The 14,250-nt window shown below is 39.9% G+C and overlaps 1 protein-coding gene across 1 annotated transcript in view; it reads left to right on the plus strand.

The window, feature by feature from the left end:
• Window positions 1–10,604, plus strand: part of nkd1 (NKD inhibitor of WNT signaling pathway 1) — a 27,440-nt gene extending 16,836 nt beyond the window's left edge. The window contains exons 4-10 of the mRNA XM_008337208.3: window positions 156–213; window positions 2,034–2,137; window positions 2,593–2,688; window positions 4,586–4,733; window positions 5,560–5,641; window positions 6,414–6,541; window positions 7,235–10,604. Of these exons, the coding sequence (XP_008335430.1) occupies window positions 156–213; window positions 2,034–2,137; window positions 2,593–2,688; window positions 4,586–4,733; window positions 5,560–5,641; window positions 6,414–6,541; window positions 7,235–7,767 (1,149 nt within the window). The 3' untranslated portion in view covers window positions 7,768–10,604. The remainder of the gene's footprint in view (window positions 1–155; window positions 214–2,033; window positions 2,138–2,592; window positions 2,689–4,585; window positions 4,734–5,559; window positions 5,642–6,413; window positions 6,542–7,234) is intronic.
• The last annotated feature ends 3,646 nt before the right edge of the window (window positions 10,605–14,250 follow it).

Consider the following 14,250-nt stretch of genomic DNA (forward strand, 5'->3'; position numbering starts at 1 on the left):
CTTCTGTATTAATTACTTGCACTTTGAATTGAGTTCCTAGCCCCTGACTGAGTTTTAAGCAAATCTTTACAAGATTTGTGCCTTGTAACATGAACAGTTATTTCATAATCAATCCATAAGCAGTGATAACAATTTTGTCTCATTTTATTTCACAGGATTCCATTGAGCAAGCGTGTGCTGACGGTTTTGGTGACGAACACTTCCGCTTAGAAGGTGAGTTCTGTTCTGTTCTTCTTCATTTTAATTATTGGTATTTATCACCCTGCATTTATTTTAAGTGAGACAGTCACTGTAGTTGTTTTTCCGTCTTGGATTTTTTAATTGTTGTCTGCAAACATTAGTTATTCACCTCTCAAGTGTATCTCAATTCATATTTTAACTATGTATGAAATATGCAAAATACATATGTATACAACATTTAATATTCTACTATCTACAACCTAATATAAATAAACACATTTTGAGGTTTTTCTACTGTGTTTTAGTGTTGTGTAACATAATATATAACAGTATGTCACAAATGTGAGGTGTTTTGTCAGAGCACCAAAAAGTGTTACAAAAGAATAGGTTCATGTTTTAGTTCACCCCGGCAGATTTATCAGTTGATGTTAAAAACAGACACATCGACCTCCAGGATTGTGGGAAACATTTGTGGGAAACCCTGGTACGCTGGTTTGCCAGCCTGATTCAACTTGTGTTTGTGGGCCGGTGTGTGTGTATGAGCTGAAAAGGCAGTAATGTTTGAGTTGGTGGTGTGCTGGGGCATTGAAGGTGCGAGGGTGGTGGTAGATTACTGCTGCTCGTCCTGCTATTTCATTAGCTGTGCGATAGGCATCTCACCAACATATTAAGCCTGGTATAGAACAGATTTGCCCCCTGCACACATTGTTCCCTTTGAGCAATGTGATGATCAAGCAGCGGGACCCTCAAATGCCAGTCCTCTCCAAAAACTCTAGGAAAGCTCCCTGGGACGATGGCTTTAATTTCTGGCATTTTCCTCTATCCAGGGATGAGACAGGTCTGCTTTGATCCGCCTTGGATCTAGAGGAAAGAAATTGTGCTGTTGTGTCTGCTCTGTTGGCGAGCCAACAAACAGTGTTTCAGATTTGACTTGGCTTAATTAATTAGTGATTCTGTTTTACAGCCAGTCTGATCCTCTTTTCAAAAGGCTTGAGAGCGCGACTTCAAAGTGTGGTGAGATGAGAGCGGAGGAGGAAGAAAGAGAGAGTGGTGTATTCTGTTTTGGTTGTGTGAATTCTTTTTTCAAAGCTCTTTAATTGGTGGAGGAAGGATGTCTACACAGCAGAAATGAGCAGAGGAGAAACATACACCTTTATGACAACTTGTGAGAAATAAGAAGGTGATGACATGGTGTTTCTGGAAAACTACAGCCCACATAGGCTCCCAATAGTCCACATGTGCACTGTCTAGATCTCAGTTATGGTACATGTTATGTGCATCTGTGATTCCATGTCTCAAATATTGGGTTTCAAAGCAGATCGTGAAACCCACAGGCCTTAGATCTATGTTAACATCCAACACTGAAGCTAAACCCTTAAGCCTGATGGTGACATTTTTGTTATTTTTATTTATAATGGGAGACCACTGCACAGAACATCACAAATCTTCCAAATAAACTGTTCTTTAAATAACTATTCACAGAATCTTTCTATCTAAGACGTTGTTTTACCTTTTTTATTATTAATTAAAGTAAAATAATAATTATTATTAAAGTGAAACAGAACATCGTTATGATGTATTTATTACCAAAGTATTACTCAGCAGTAAAGATTAGATTAGTAACTAGTCTGGAAGCTTTAAAATGCCATGTGTCAATTTATTTTACCATTAACAACCAGTTTATTTTTATCTTTATTTTGAATGTATGGACAAACTTAATTCCTTCCACAGAGCTCAAAAACAGGGTGTTAGTAACAAGCAACAAAGGACAACAGGGACATATCCTGAGGTCAAAACAGTATCTAACCCTCCCCTCCTAAGGCTTTCCCTTTCATCTGTGTGTGTCCCTGCAGTGGCTCTGCCCCCAGAGAAGACGGGCAGCTGTTGTGTGCAGGAGAAAATACAGGAGAAGGCTGGACAGTCTCCCACAGGACTACAGAAGCAGCTCCAAATTGAAGTAAGTGTCAAACTGGACATGGTGTTAAATCATAGTATGCATTGAATCTGTCAAAACAGCGATATTTATTAAGGCTAATACAGCTGTTGGTTTCAGAATGTAATTTTCGGATCTGATTGTACTTATCTTTGGGGGATATTTGATCACACTTGAATTGTTTTCCAACAAATTTTGCCAAATGTTACTGTTTTGTTAGTTAATTTGTACTACAATAAAGAACTTCACTGCTCAACATTTGTACTACAATACACTACAATAAAGAACTTCACTGCTCAACAGTCTGCTGTCTGATTTTCATCTTCATTCTGAGGGAAATAGAAGCTAGAAACAACTTGTTTCTCTTCTGGATGAGGCCAGTTCAATGGCACCATACACAGAAAACACACACACACACACACACTCACACTAACTCACTCACCTTTAGCTGATGACATTTCCACTCTGTGCTGTTGCAGGAGTTGGAGTGTGCGGTGTCCGTGGAGGAGGACAACAGACAAGAGTGGACTTTCACACTCTACGACTTTGACAACAATGGCAAAGTGACTCGAGAGGTAATTATGAGCAAAATTAAAAACATATCACTGCTTGGTTCCTCATCAAGAACACTCAAGATCTGTAGATGTGATACTAGACACAACTTTCAGAATTTGCATTGACAAATCCTCTTCACATTTGAACTGATAATGATTTGGTTACTTCCACAGTTGACATTTTTGTTGTTATTAAGTTAAAAACTGTAAATCTCTAACCCTAGTCTTAAAAAAAAAAATTTCAGCACAGTCGTGTGTTATTTCGCTGCTTCAAGAAGCAATGTGTCTGCCTGCTACGGGTCTGAGACAACACCTTTAAAAGGTGTTTTGAAGGAAAAACTTGAAACAGTAAAACAGACTGGAGCTGTCCTCTGTGTAGTTTGCTGCACATCGTTCTTGGCATCGCCTGTGGCTCTGAAGCTCATGAGAAGACAAGCTACAGTTTGGAGGTGGAAAGAAAACTAAAGTCTTTGTTTGTTTCACTAATTCTCACAAATAAAAGATGTTTTACAAAAAGAAATAAAAAAACAGATGAAGGTGGAACTGATTCCTAAAGACCATATTGGAGGCTAATCTTAGCTGTTTTTTTTTTTTTTCATTTCAGCCCTGGAAAGAACCTGCCTTAAGAAAGACATTAATAAGATGTGAGACACTGTGTAAATTAATTTAATACAGTTCTCTTTATGAACACTGAATCTCAATAGAATAGCCCCTAACTCTAAATAATAATAAGAAAAGAAAAAAAACCCATTGAAAATCACTCCACAATATCATATATTGCATTCACTCCAGAAAACCAGAACATTTTAAATGTAGTTGTTTTCAATATTGTTTTTCTGTGGCAGGCAAAGTAAAGTAGAGATCGTGTGGATTAGTTTTTTTATAGTGTGAAAAAAACACAATTTGACATTACAGAAGACTGACACAAAAAAAAGATTTATTTTGTGACAAAAACGAAAGAAAGCTAAAAAAAAAACAATCAATGGGAAACCCGGTTTTCTCCTGTGTTTATCAAACAGTTTTGTCAAACGAGCATCTACGGGGTTTGCCAGTCATCGGAACAGGGCTGTTAAGGACAGATCATTTAAAATCATAAAAATATCTTATAAAAATACATGTTTAATGATATGTTTTTTATAAGGTTGAAAAAAGAGTCTGATATGAAATATAACACTGACGGCAGTGCATTTCATGCACCAAGACATTAGTATTCGGAAACCTTTTGTAGGGTTTCAACATTTACTTTTTACGTTTTAAATAGCTGTGTTTGTAGCTTGTGTTTTCACAACAATAAAACACCAGGACTTTTGTGAAACTTTAAATCACAAATATAATCTACATTTCACTTAAATTCCTTTCATTCTTTCATTCTTTTCATTCTATTCAATGATCTTCTGCTTCGTGCCCAGTGACACCACAGCCCTTTTCTATGGATCACTCTAACACTGAGTTTATTTCTGTCCTCATTTTTTTTTAAACACCTCTAGTATTCAGGCTCTTTTGTGTAACATATATTTGAAACCCTGCTCAAGCAGAGCTCCTGGTGCAGACATCAGAAAAGTGTTGAGGAATTAGAGATAGTGTGAAGCAAACTCAGCTGTAACATGACTGACATCTCAGTCAGCCTCCTCTGCTTCTGTCAGGATGTTTCTATTTACGAATTTATAAACAGCTCTTCGCTCCGTCTGATCGCTTCACTTGGAAAGCAGAAATAAAACAACCGACACCAGTGCATTTCTCTGTTGGCTCTTGTTTCAGTCACTTCTTTAAATGCCTAGCAAGCAGAAATGTCACAATGCACGCACAGAGTTACAGAAGAGGGAGGTATACGTGTGAAGCAATGTTGAAAATGTATTCTGTATGGTTTTACTTTTGGCATTGAAATGTTGACATAACCTCTGCCACTGTTTATGTGCAGGACATCACCAGTCTGCTTCACACCATCTATGAGGTTGTGGACGCCTCAGTCAACCATTCTCCCAGCAGCAGTAAGACTCTGCGTGTCAAGCTGTCCGTGGCCCCTGATTGCAGCCAGCGGTGGAGAAGTTGTACCCAAGGTGCAGCAGGTAAAGCTTGCGTTAACACTGTGGGTGGAGGTAAAGAGAAGGGTAGGTGGAGGGGGTGTTTTTGGGGGTCCCTCTTGTGTTGCCTGCTGTCAGCTCAACCAGAGACATGTTTGTGTTCCTGCAGAAAGGCAGCAGCTTAGGCCTGTCAGAGCTTTGTTCCCGTCGCTCCATCTCTTCTGCTCAATGGGGTTCATATTTAATGACGGAAGGAGTGACAGAGCCAAGAGTGGGCCCCCCTCCCTCAAACGCCTTCAAACACTCTGAAAGAAACCCTTAAGAGATGTGCCGAGCTCTTTTGATAACCACAGCCATTTTTCGTTTTTTTTCTCCAAAGTTGTCTTTTTTCCTGCCCTCCTTTTTCAGAACTGCAGGAGAAAAAAAACATCTACGTTCATTTCAACTTCTCTGCCTGATAACTTGATAAACAAGCATTCAGTGGGAAATATCACAAAAAAGTATATATATTCCTGTGTGTTTGGATCCCATTGTTTTGGCTATAAATATCCATCAAGAGATTCAAACAGAGCTTTGAAAATATTGCCAGTTGCCTTCATGCTAATTTCAAACTGTATCAGATCCCACAGCCTTAATAATTTTTTTCTGCAGTGTTTCTTTATTTCATTCCATGCCGTATAAGAGAGGGTTGAAAATAGAATAAATGAAGAGTTGTTGTTTTTTTCTTCTTCTCTATAGATCTTCAAAGTAAAACCTCAAAACAATGCTTGCTTTCTTCTGAGCCCTATGTGACTGTCGTCGTGTGTTTGTGTCTCTGCCTGCACTGTGTAGTTCTTCTTTGATAATAGCCTCGTCTCTCACACGTATACAGACTTGTCCAACGCCAGGGAGAAAAATGACAAGTGTATAGAAGACCCTAAGAGTGTCGACAAGAAGACCCGAGCCCTTCTAAGGTAAAACACTCAACACCTGATCTTTTTTTTAACTTTATGAACCTGCATATTCAATGGCCCAGCCACAAACTCAGAGTGGCCCAGTCTGTGGTCACTAAAGAAATGCAGAGAGAAAGCGAGACAATCACAAGTTGACTGGTAATCCAACTGTACAGAATGAAACATTATTTCAAAACTGCCTGTAGCCTAGCAACATACAGTCTACAGCGCTCGCAATCATTTTGTCAATTGTGTCTGTCAGCTTATCATGCATCAAATAAGCCTTGCCAAATGAAAACCACAGCCCGTATTGCTGATTTTCTTTTTAATATAACATTTATTTGAAAAGATATATTGTAATGAGCAGCAGTGGTGTTTTTTTATTTGCAAATGAATGGGTTGACTTTTATATTACTGCCTGCTATACACTCACCTGATCTCAGCTATAACCTAGTTTGTTAAATTATTAACCACATGTTTGTATCCATGACATACGGTACCAGAAGTACGGAATTGGTTAGAATTTCATTAGTTTTTTCACCTTTATAAGTGTTTTGCCCAAACTGTTCTCTCATGTTCTTTAAAGCCAGTCAGAGTGAATTTAGAGTCACCGTTATGTCCAGATATTTGAGGTCCAAACCCTTGAATTTTTACTCACAATGTCATTTATCCAACAATCACTCTGCTTTTGCCTGATCATAAGGAGCACTTGTTTAGTTTCTCCAAACACTACCATACTGAGCCTCACTGACCTAAACTGCTAACTAATGAAAGGTGCCGCTTGTGTCCACAGGCGCCACCACAGTGACCACCACACCCAGCCGGGCTGCCAGCGCCACTGTGTGGATGAGAACCTGGAACGTAGGAACCACTATTTGGACCTGGCAGGCATCGAGAACTACACATCCCGCTTTGGAACTGGTGAGTGGATCAGGGCCAGGGGTAAAGAGGGGGACAGGGTAAATGGAACCACAGACCGTGGGCCTTTGAAGCTTCGTCCAGGGGCCCTCATTACTGCGCCACCTGTTTGGAGAAATTAGGTACAACTACCAGTCTGCTGAGCTCCTCGCCAGTGCAAACATCTGAACCTAAGAAGGAACAATACATCAAGTGTTTAAGGCTAAGACTGGACAGCCTGTTGTTCAAACACATATTTGGTTGAATGAGCAGAACCTTTGATCTGAAAAGACCAAACCTTTAGAGATGTAAAGAAATTATATGAGACTGGTCCAGGTGATAACCTGTCTTTGCCTATGGTAACTTTGTAAACGACCACCTGAAGAAAAGATCTACCAAAAATTGTCTGAGAGCTGAACACAGTTACTGGCCACTTTATTAGGTACATTCTGTAAATTCTACAAAGTTAATATCCAGGTGAAATCTTCTCACAGTTACTACATTTTCCAATGTCCATGTTTATAAAGGTTTTTAACTTCTCTGGTTATTAGCACTAGCTTAATTTTAATTTTCCCGCTGCTGTGGTCCGTCTGGTTCGTCTGCGATTCGACCTGCGTTGGCTCAAAGATGCTGTACTTCTCCAGATCTTATTTGGTTATTTTGCTGTCATGCTATAATCACCCTTAGTTTCTACAAATGCCTTTGTCTTTGTCACAGCTCCAGTCCCAGAGCCGGCAAAGGCTGAGCACCAGAACCGCTCCTCCAACCAGACTCGTTCACGCTCCCATGAACCAGAAAACGGCCACACCCATACCCACCACCGCCGGTTGCAGACTGTTGTGGACACTGTTGCTCTGGACAGCCTCCACCCTCCTCGGCCACGAGGTCTGGACTCAGGGAAACACGCACTCCGTTCCCCCAAGTCCCACAGCCGCACACCAACCGTACACAACAGTGGCAAAGTAATGAGGAGCCGAGGTGTTGCAGCACCTCCTGCTCTGCCCAGCCAGACCCCTCCTCTCCAGTCCACAGCCCCTTACCGCAAGCACAAGCAACGGTCCAAGGAGAACCAGAGCTCTCGTGCTTTGGGCCCTGTAGTTTCATCAGGACCGATGGTGGAGAAGGAACAGGTGAGGGACCTGCCCAGTGTGCTGCTTTATGAAGGAGGATTGGCTCAAGTGGTGCAGCGGCACGAGCATCACCACCACCATGAACACCATCACCACTACCACCATTTTTATCAGTCCTGAATTTTCACCTTTTGTTGGGTCATTGAGAAATCCCGCTGACTGACTAAACTGAACTGCAGATCATCAGACATTGCTGCAGGCTTTCTCTTCCAAAACGCTGCACTTGATCAATGTTGACATGGGACAAAGAAAGGATGGTCAGACACACAGACGGTGCAGTGTTGACCTGTTGTCAACAATGTTATAAAAGTCTGGTCAGATATACAAAAGCAGGAGTTTGAAGCAGGGCAGAGGTTCAGAGCGGAGGTTGAAGAGGAGCTAAAGGACATCATTATCCCACTACAGCTGTGGACCAGCACCACAATGGTTCCAGATGCCTAGTGCCAACAAGCTTTTGGTAAACTGACAGTTGAAAAGACAAAAGCTGTTGTAAAGATGATTTTATAAAGGAAAATCAGTGAGAGGGCAGCGGGGATGTTGGTGTAAGTGTGAAGAATTGATGATTGTGTGTGAGTGCATGTGTGTGAGTGTCACAACACTGGTGTTTGTTAAAAACCACTTAGAGTGTGCTCCCAGGAGCGTGAGTATTTAAAACAGTTTGAAGGAGGAAAAATGAAGATTCTGTTCTAAACTAACATTATATCATTAATGGGAAGGAAACATATGAAGTGTTTTGAGTTAGAAAAACAAAACAAACAAAAAAAATCCAAAATCCGCTGCTACCTCTAATCTTATTCTAATTGTTATGATAGTGTCTTGACTCAGCATCCAGAGGTTATTTTTAAAAACGTTTGGGAAGTTTTTTTTTTTTTAAAGATATTTTGTCTTGTGTCTTGGTCGAAAGAACTGAAGTATCCAGAAGCTCCTTAATTTTAGTAACTTTAACTGTACATAAGGTATATATTGGTATCAATTTTACAAGCTTTATTCATAATGTGACATTTTTTAATTGACTCTCTGAAACTCTACTTTCCTTTCCTACAAAAATGCATTTTTATGACCACTCGTTGTTTCACTCTGTCTACAACACTTCAAACTCCGTCACCTCTCAGTTTTTTAAGCTTTTCATTCTGTGTCTGCAATCTGATGGCGTTTATTTCTGCAGCGACAAAACTACACTCCTGGCTCTCAACAGTGTTTTTCACCACTCTTGGTGAAAATACATGAACTTAAGGACTTGCTCAAAGGTACATGGTTATACCTTTACAAATGTTTACAGAGCTTTCAGGCCTTTTACCCCTGATATCAAAGATACACATCTTGTAAAGCTGTGCAGGTCTTGGTCTTTGTGCCAAACGGTGTGTTTAAATTTAGTACCACAAACCATAGCAGCTTAATCACATGTACACAATGCTAGGAACACAGAATTACAGCAGTCATGCAAAATATTTGCCATGATGTAGGTAAGCTATGATTTTGTTATTGTTTTGTATTTACACACAGTCAGTCAAAAGCTATATTTTTATTTTTTTTTAATTTTTGATCCAACTTTTTTCTTCAGAAAGTGTGTGTGTTTGTTATTCTCTTCCAGCATGGCATTTCCTCACCAACCCACAGGGGGGCGGGATTGCAGCTCTGATCATTTTTTTATTCTGCAGTAGACCACTTCACATTTTTTGGAAATGGCATTATGAAAAAAAAAGTTTCCAAACAAAAGGGGGAAAATCCATTTTTCATATTTTAATTTTAAAGTTGCCATTTTATGTTTTTGTTTCAGACATTTCAAGTCTTTAATAGAAGACTTTGACCTTGTCATGCAACACTTATTTTTCAGTATACCAGATTTTTTCAAATGTACATTTCCAATCAATCTGCCTCAATGTTGTCATGTACCACAGTTTCCCTTTTTGGATTTTGGAATTGTGACATTAAAGCCAACATTTTCCCAGTAGCTCTTTTGTGCAGCTCCTGACCTGGGGTCAAACATCTCCCCCCTGTGTTTCCGTGGCATCTTCCTGTCCCGCAGCTGTCAGCAGGTCTTTGTTCATGGTGCAGCAATGATAGGATCCTTTCAGCTGTCTCATTCTTTTGGTGCCGGATAACACAGAGCCCGGCCCGCAGTCTCCAACAGCCCCATAACTCACTACTGTCTCCTCTGTCCTGCCCACAGGGTCTGTGTGCTTGTCTTCCACCACACTCTTCTGCTGGTGCTACTATAAACACACAGTTGTTGATGGCAGCAGAATTGCAGTATGTTCTTCTTTCACTTCAATCGGGCTTGTCTCTTCTCTAGAGTAATGAGTGAAAGTGTCCTAAATATCACACATTTTAACTAGAAAGTGTTCGTCATTATCACAGGGATGTTTACCTATGGATTTCTCAGCTGTGCTCCATTACTTCTCCTACTTTAAACACTAAATATATCTGGTTGTGTGAAAATGTTTTTTTAAAAAAGAGGAAAAAGTTATAAAATTACTACAATTTACTTTTGTTTTCCACTACAAAACTAAACTAAAACACACAGATTTATGGAGTATAAAAATAAAAATGTAACTAAATTTAAAACATCCATTATTTTCTCCTTCCCTTAATCGTGTGGTGGCCTAACCTTTTCTACATAAGTCCACTGTCCCAACACACGGAGGCATTCACAGCTACAAATCTACACTCTATTTAAAACAATAGACAGACTTACAACTGCTGTTCCCAAATAAAACAAAATGAATACAATTACAATTCAGTTCAAGTTCCCCCACTGTGGTAAAAACAGAGATAAAATATTTAAATTGGAATTCAATGGCCTTGCTGAGCACCTTTCCCCTTCAAAAGCTCCACGCCCCCCACTTTGTACTTTACTGCCTTAATCTTTTTAGTTAACTGTTTTATTGTGGTGTTACATCTCTCTCTCTCTCTCTGTCTGTCTCTCTCTCTCTCTCTCTCTCTCTCTCTGTGTGTGTGTGTGTGTGTGTGTGTGTGTGTGTGTGTGTGTGTGTGTGTGTGTGTGTGTGTGTGTGTGTGTGTGTGTGTGTGTGTTGAGAAACCTGAGGTTTCATTTGAATCTGGTGTTTGTGTCCTCAATTCTTTTTTAAAAAAATGTACCAGAACTTATTTGTTTGTCTATTAGTATTTACGCCTGCCGTTTTAAAGTAAATCTTTTTAAATTTGGAAGACGAGTCTTTCGACTGCTTTAGATTCTCCACCTTTGTCCTGTTGTAAAGGATATTCAGTCTTCAGTGCCAAGTTTGGGTGTAACATTAGTAACTATTGCTAATATCTAACTTGTTTGTAACAAATCTGATGTACAGTATATATGTAATGGACAGACGTTGAACCAGCATTATGTAGAAGAAGAGCCCTATGTACAATGATTAACTATTAAGCTATCTCACTTGCCTATGCTGTTGGTTTGTTAATCCCGCTACAGTAATCTGCCACGCCAATCTGACTCGGCGGAGACGAACTGTCTTCTGTCTGCGTCTGAAGCTGCTTCTGTGTCTCCACAAACAGACCCACTTTTTCTTGGTGTTTGTTGATGAAAGAACATTGTTTAGCACTAGCCGTTCTTCCCTTCCCTCTCCTTCCTAATGGTTTTATGACATGATTAGATTGTATTTGTTTAATTGCTTTATTTATTTGCTAGCAAATCTGTGCCGGGGGAGCGGGGTGGGCATTTATTAAAATATGAACCTATTAATCTGGCTTCTGTGCTTGTCGGTTATTGTCAAAGATTTGAACGTGAAACCATCTTCAGTGCCAAAAGTGGCTGACTGCAGCTTCTACACACGCACACAGATTAACAGCTTATCTGTGTTCGGACCGTCCACAGTGAAACCTCGGCTCAGTAACATGATAGGCTTCCCTTTAAGGAACATGTCTATTTGTGTGAAGGAGGCGGTGCAGCCGTCATACCAACATTACGTCTAATCATAACGCAGCTTACCAGGTTATTATGACTGCTTCACACTACAAACAAATTAGTCATTTGAGTCTCCTTGGTAATTCTTTGTTACTGAACATCGTGTGCCAACCTATCCGGTTTGAGACACACACCCTATGAGCCCTAACTATTATATCATTATATTGTATTAAATGTCATGTAGTAGTTGCACAACTTTCCAACTAGAATGTAAGGTTTAAAGATGTGACCTTTGACCCTATGTCTGCTACTGTCATGAGAAAAGCTGCAGCATTAGAAGATCTTGGTCAGAGAGAACATTCTCCATGCATGTGTGAGGTGTTTCCTGCTAGATGTTTTTTGAGCAGCAAGGAGACAGTTTATAGCAAACAGTCTGTCAAAAAAAACGATATTGACATAAATATGTGGAAATGACAGGCTGCCATAATGTCTTCCGTGGGCTTTGTTTCCAGCCGATAGACAGTGAGCTTTGAAGTGTGGGCTGGCCCAGCAGGGTGCGAGCTCCTGTAAAGGCAGGATGCTAAACGCTGAGCGATGAGAAGGACATGAGGTAGTCTATTACCAACGCAGAAGCAGAGAGAGGGAAATGGCAAATCCGATGATAATGTACATCTGTTCCAGTGAATTTATGAGCTTTGAACATTTTTCATGTGTGATAAGTGGATCCTTTTTCTTACACAATCTCAGAACTTCAAAGCAGATTGGCTTTGGATAATGCAAATGATCAGAATATGCTGGTCCCTGCCTACTCAAGAGCATAAAAAGCAAGAGGGAGAAGGAGAATTAGAGCTAATTGGCATGGCAGCCTTTTATGTGGGGGGAAGAAGGGCAGAAATAAAACACTTCAATTATTGTCAAGTTCATTCATTTAGGAAACAGCCGTACGATGTTCAGTATCTCTGCTCCTGGAGCCATTTCCAGCCATGTTCCATCCACTCTCTACTGTCAGCCTCACTTCTTTTGTTAAACTTGATTTAATTACAGTTAGCTAAATTTATTTTCTGCAGTCATTGTAGTGACTCTCGATGAATAGAAAGAAAGGAAGAAGATTCTGTCTTTGTCAGATCCTACTCACAAATGCGTCTTTGTAGTTTCACTATTTTTGTGCCTCTTACACTAAAAGCAGAAAGCACCACCGCCATCAGTGGCCTTCGTACATTGGCAGTAGTCGTGGGACATCAGACTTATCATAATCATATGTTTTACAATGTTTTATCTCTAATGTAAAGACTCTCCTCCTGACCCTGGCTCAGTGTATGGCTGCTAATTTATAGTAGATTATAAGTGCAAAGTAGCAACAGTCACCGATTAAACAATAAACCTAATATTTACAATTTTTAAAATATGTTTTGTATTTTGTAACATAATTGTTAGATCAAAGTAAACAAAGAACTAAAGATGGAAAATAAAAACTGTAAGTGTCGTTCCTGAGGTGAGTTATAATAGAATTACCTTGACAAAAAAAGGTCCAGGTACAATTTGAGAAGTGGAGCAGACATTGAACCCACAACCTAAAATAGCTGTGGCATAACATACATCCTCTGACAACACATTTCTATCATGTGTAATTCAACTTTTCCACATTTTAATCTCCAATCTGAACTTCTGCAGAGTGACTTCTAGAGAAGATGGAAGATGAATAAAACAAGGCTCCAGAAAGTTGCGCTGGTTTTTAGCAGATCATTGGAGCTCTTTCTTTTTGCACCATCAAAGAGAGCGGCGTCTCTTTGATGTGGCAGCATGCTGTTTAAGGTACAGAGTGAATGGAGAGATGTCAAGCTGCAAGGTGCCTCTGTAGTTTACATTGAGTGCTGCAGAGAGCTGCAGATGAAAGGCACAAACAGAGTTTGATAATGAATGTCCAACAAGTAGGACCCATCTTGGACTGTGCACTGTCAGCGGGGTGCCCCATGCCAACCTTGAGAGCAGCAGCCCGAACCTTGGGCAGACATTGGAGACCAGACTCCATCAATGCTGCCACTTCTAAAAAAAACCCAACTGTGTCAGCTTTAATCTTCCTGTCAGTTAATTTTTGATGGACACACACTCCCATGGACTCATGGTCACACATGTGAACTTTTCCTCAAACTGTTTCCTCTAAAAAAAGTTGCCTCTCACTTCTTCCTGCTACACATTCAGATCTCCTTCCAGGTAATGTCCCAGTTATTTAGATGCAATCTACATTGGTTAGAATGGCTATGTATTTGTTAGAGCTCTGTAATATATATATATATATATATATATATATATATTAGTTGAGTGTTATAGAATGTGGCAGGGTTTTTTTCATCTAGGCCAGATGACCTCAGAACATCATTTGAATTTACATTTTTACAATATTTAATAAAATATTAGTTAACTGGCCTGTGGACCAGTAAGGGGGTGGTGAGCACTCTTGCCTTACAGTAAGTGATCACCAGTCTGGAGACATCTGTTAGTCTGGAGTCGTCATTTTTTTCTTTATTTTTGCATGAATTTATTGAGTAATTCCTATTTCCTTTCATTGTCCAAAAACATATAGAATGAGGTTGTGGACACTGTGGGCACGTGGACAAGAGACCAAAGGTTTAAATATGAGTATGGATAGTTATCTGCTGTTATATCTGGCCCTGTGATGGACTGGAGAACCGTCCAGAATGTTCATTGTCTATGTCCATGACTGCTGTGATTGGCTCCTCAGCCCCCCC

Source organism: Cynoglossus semilaevis, unplaced genomic scaffold (assembly GCF_000523025.1).
Source record: "Cynoglossus semilaevis isolate Cse_v1.0 unplaced genomic scaffold, Cse_v1.0 scaffold1507, whole genome shotgun sequence".
Classification (NCBI taxonomy): Eukaryota; Metazoa; Chordata; class Actinopteri; order Pleuronectiformes; family Cynoglossidae; genus Cynoglossus; species Cynoglossus semilaevis.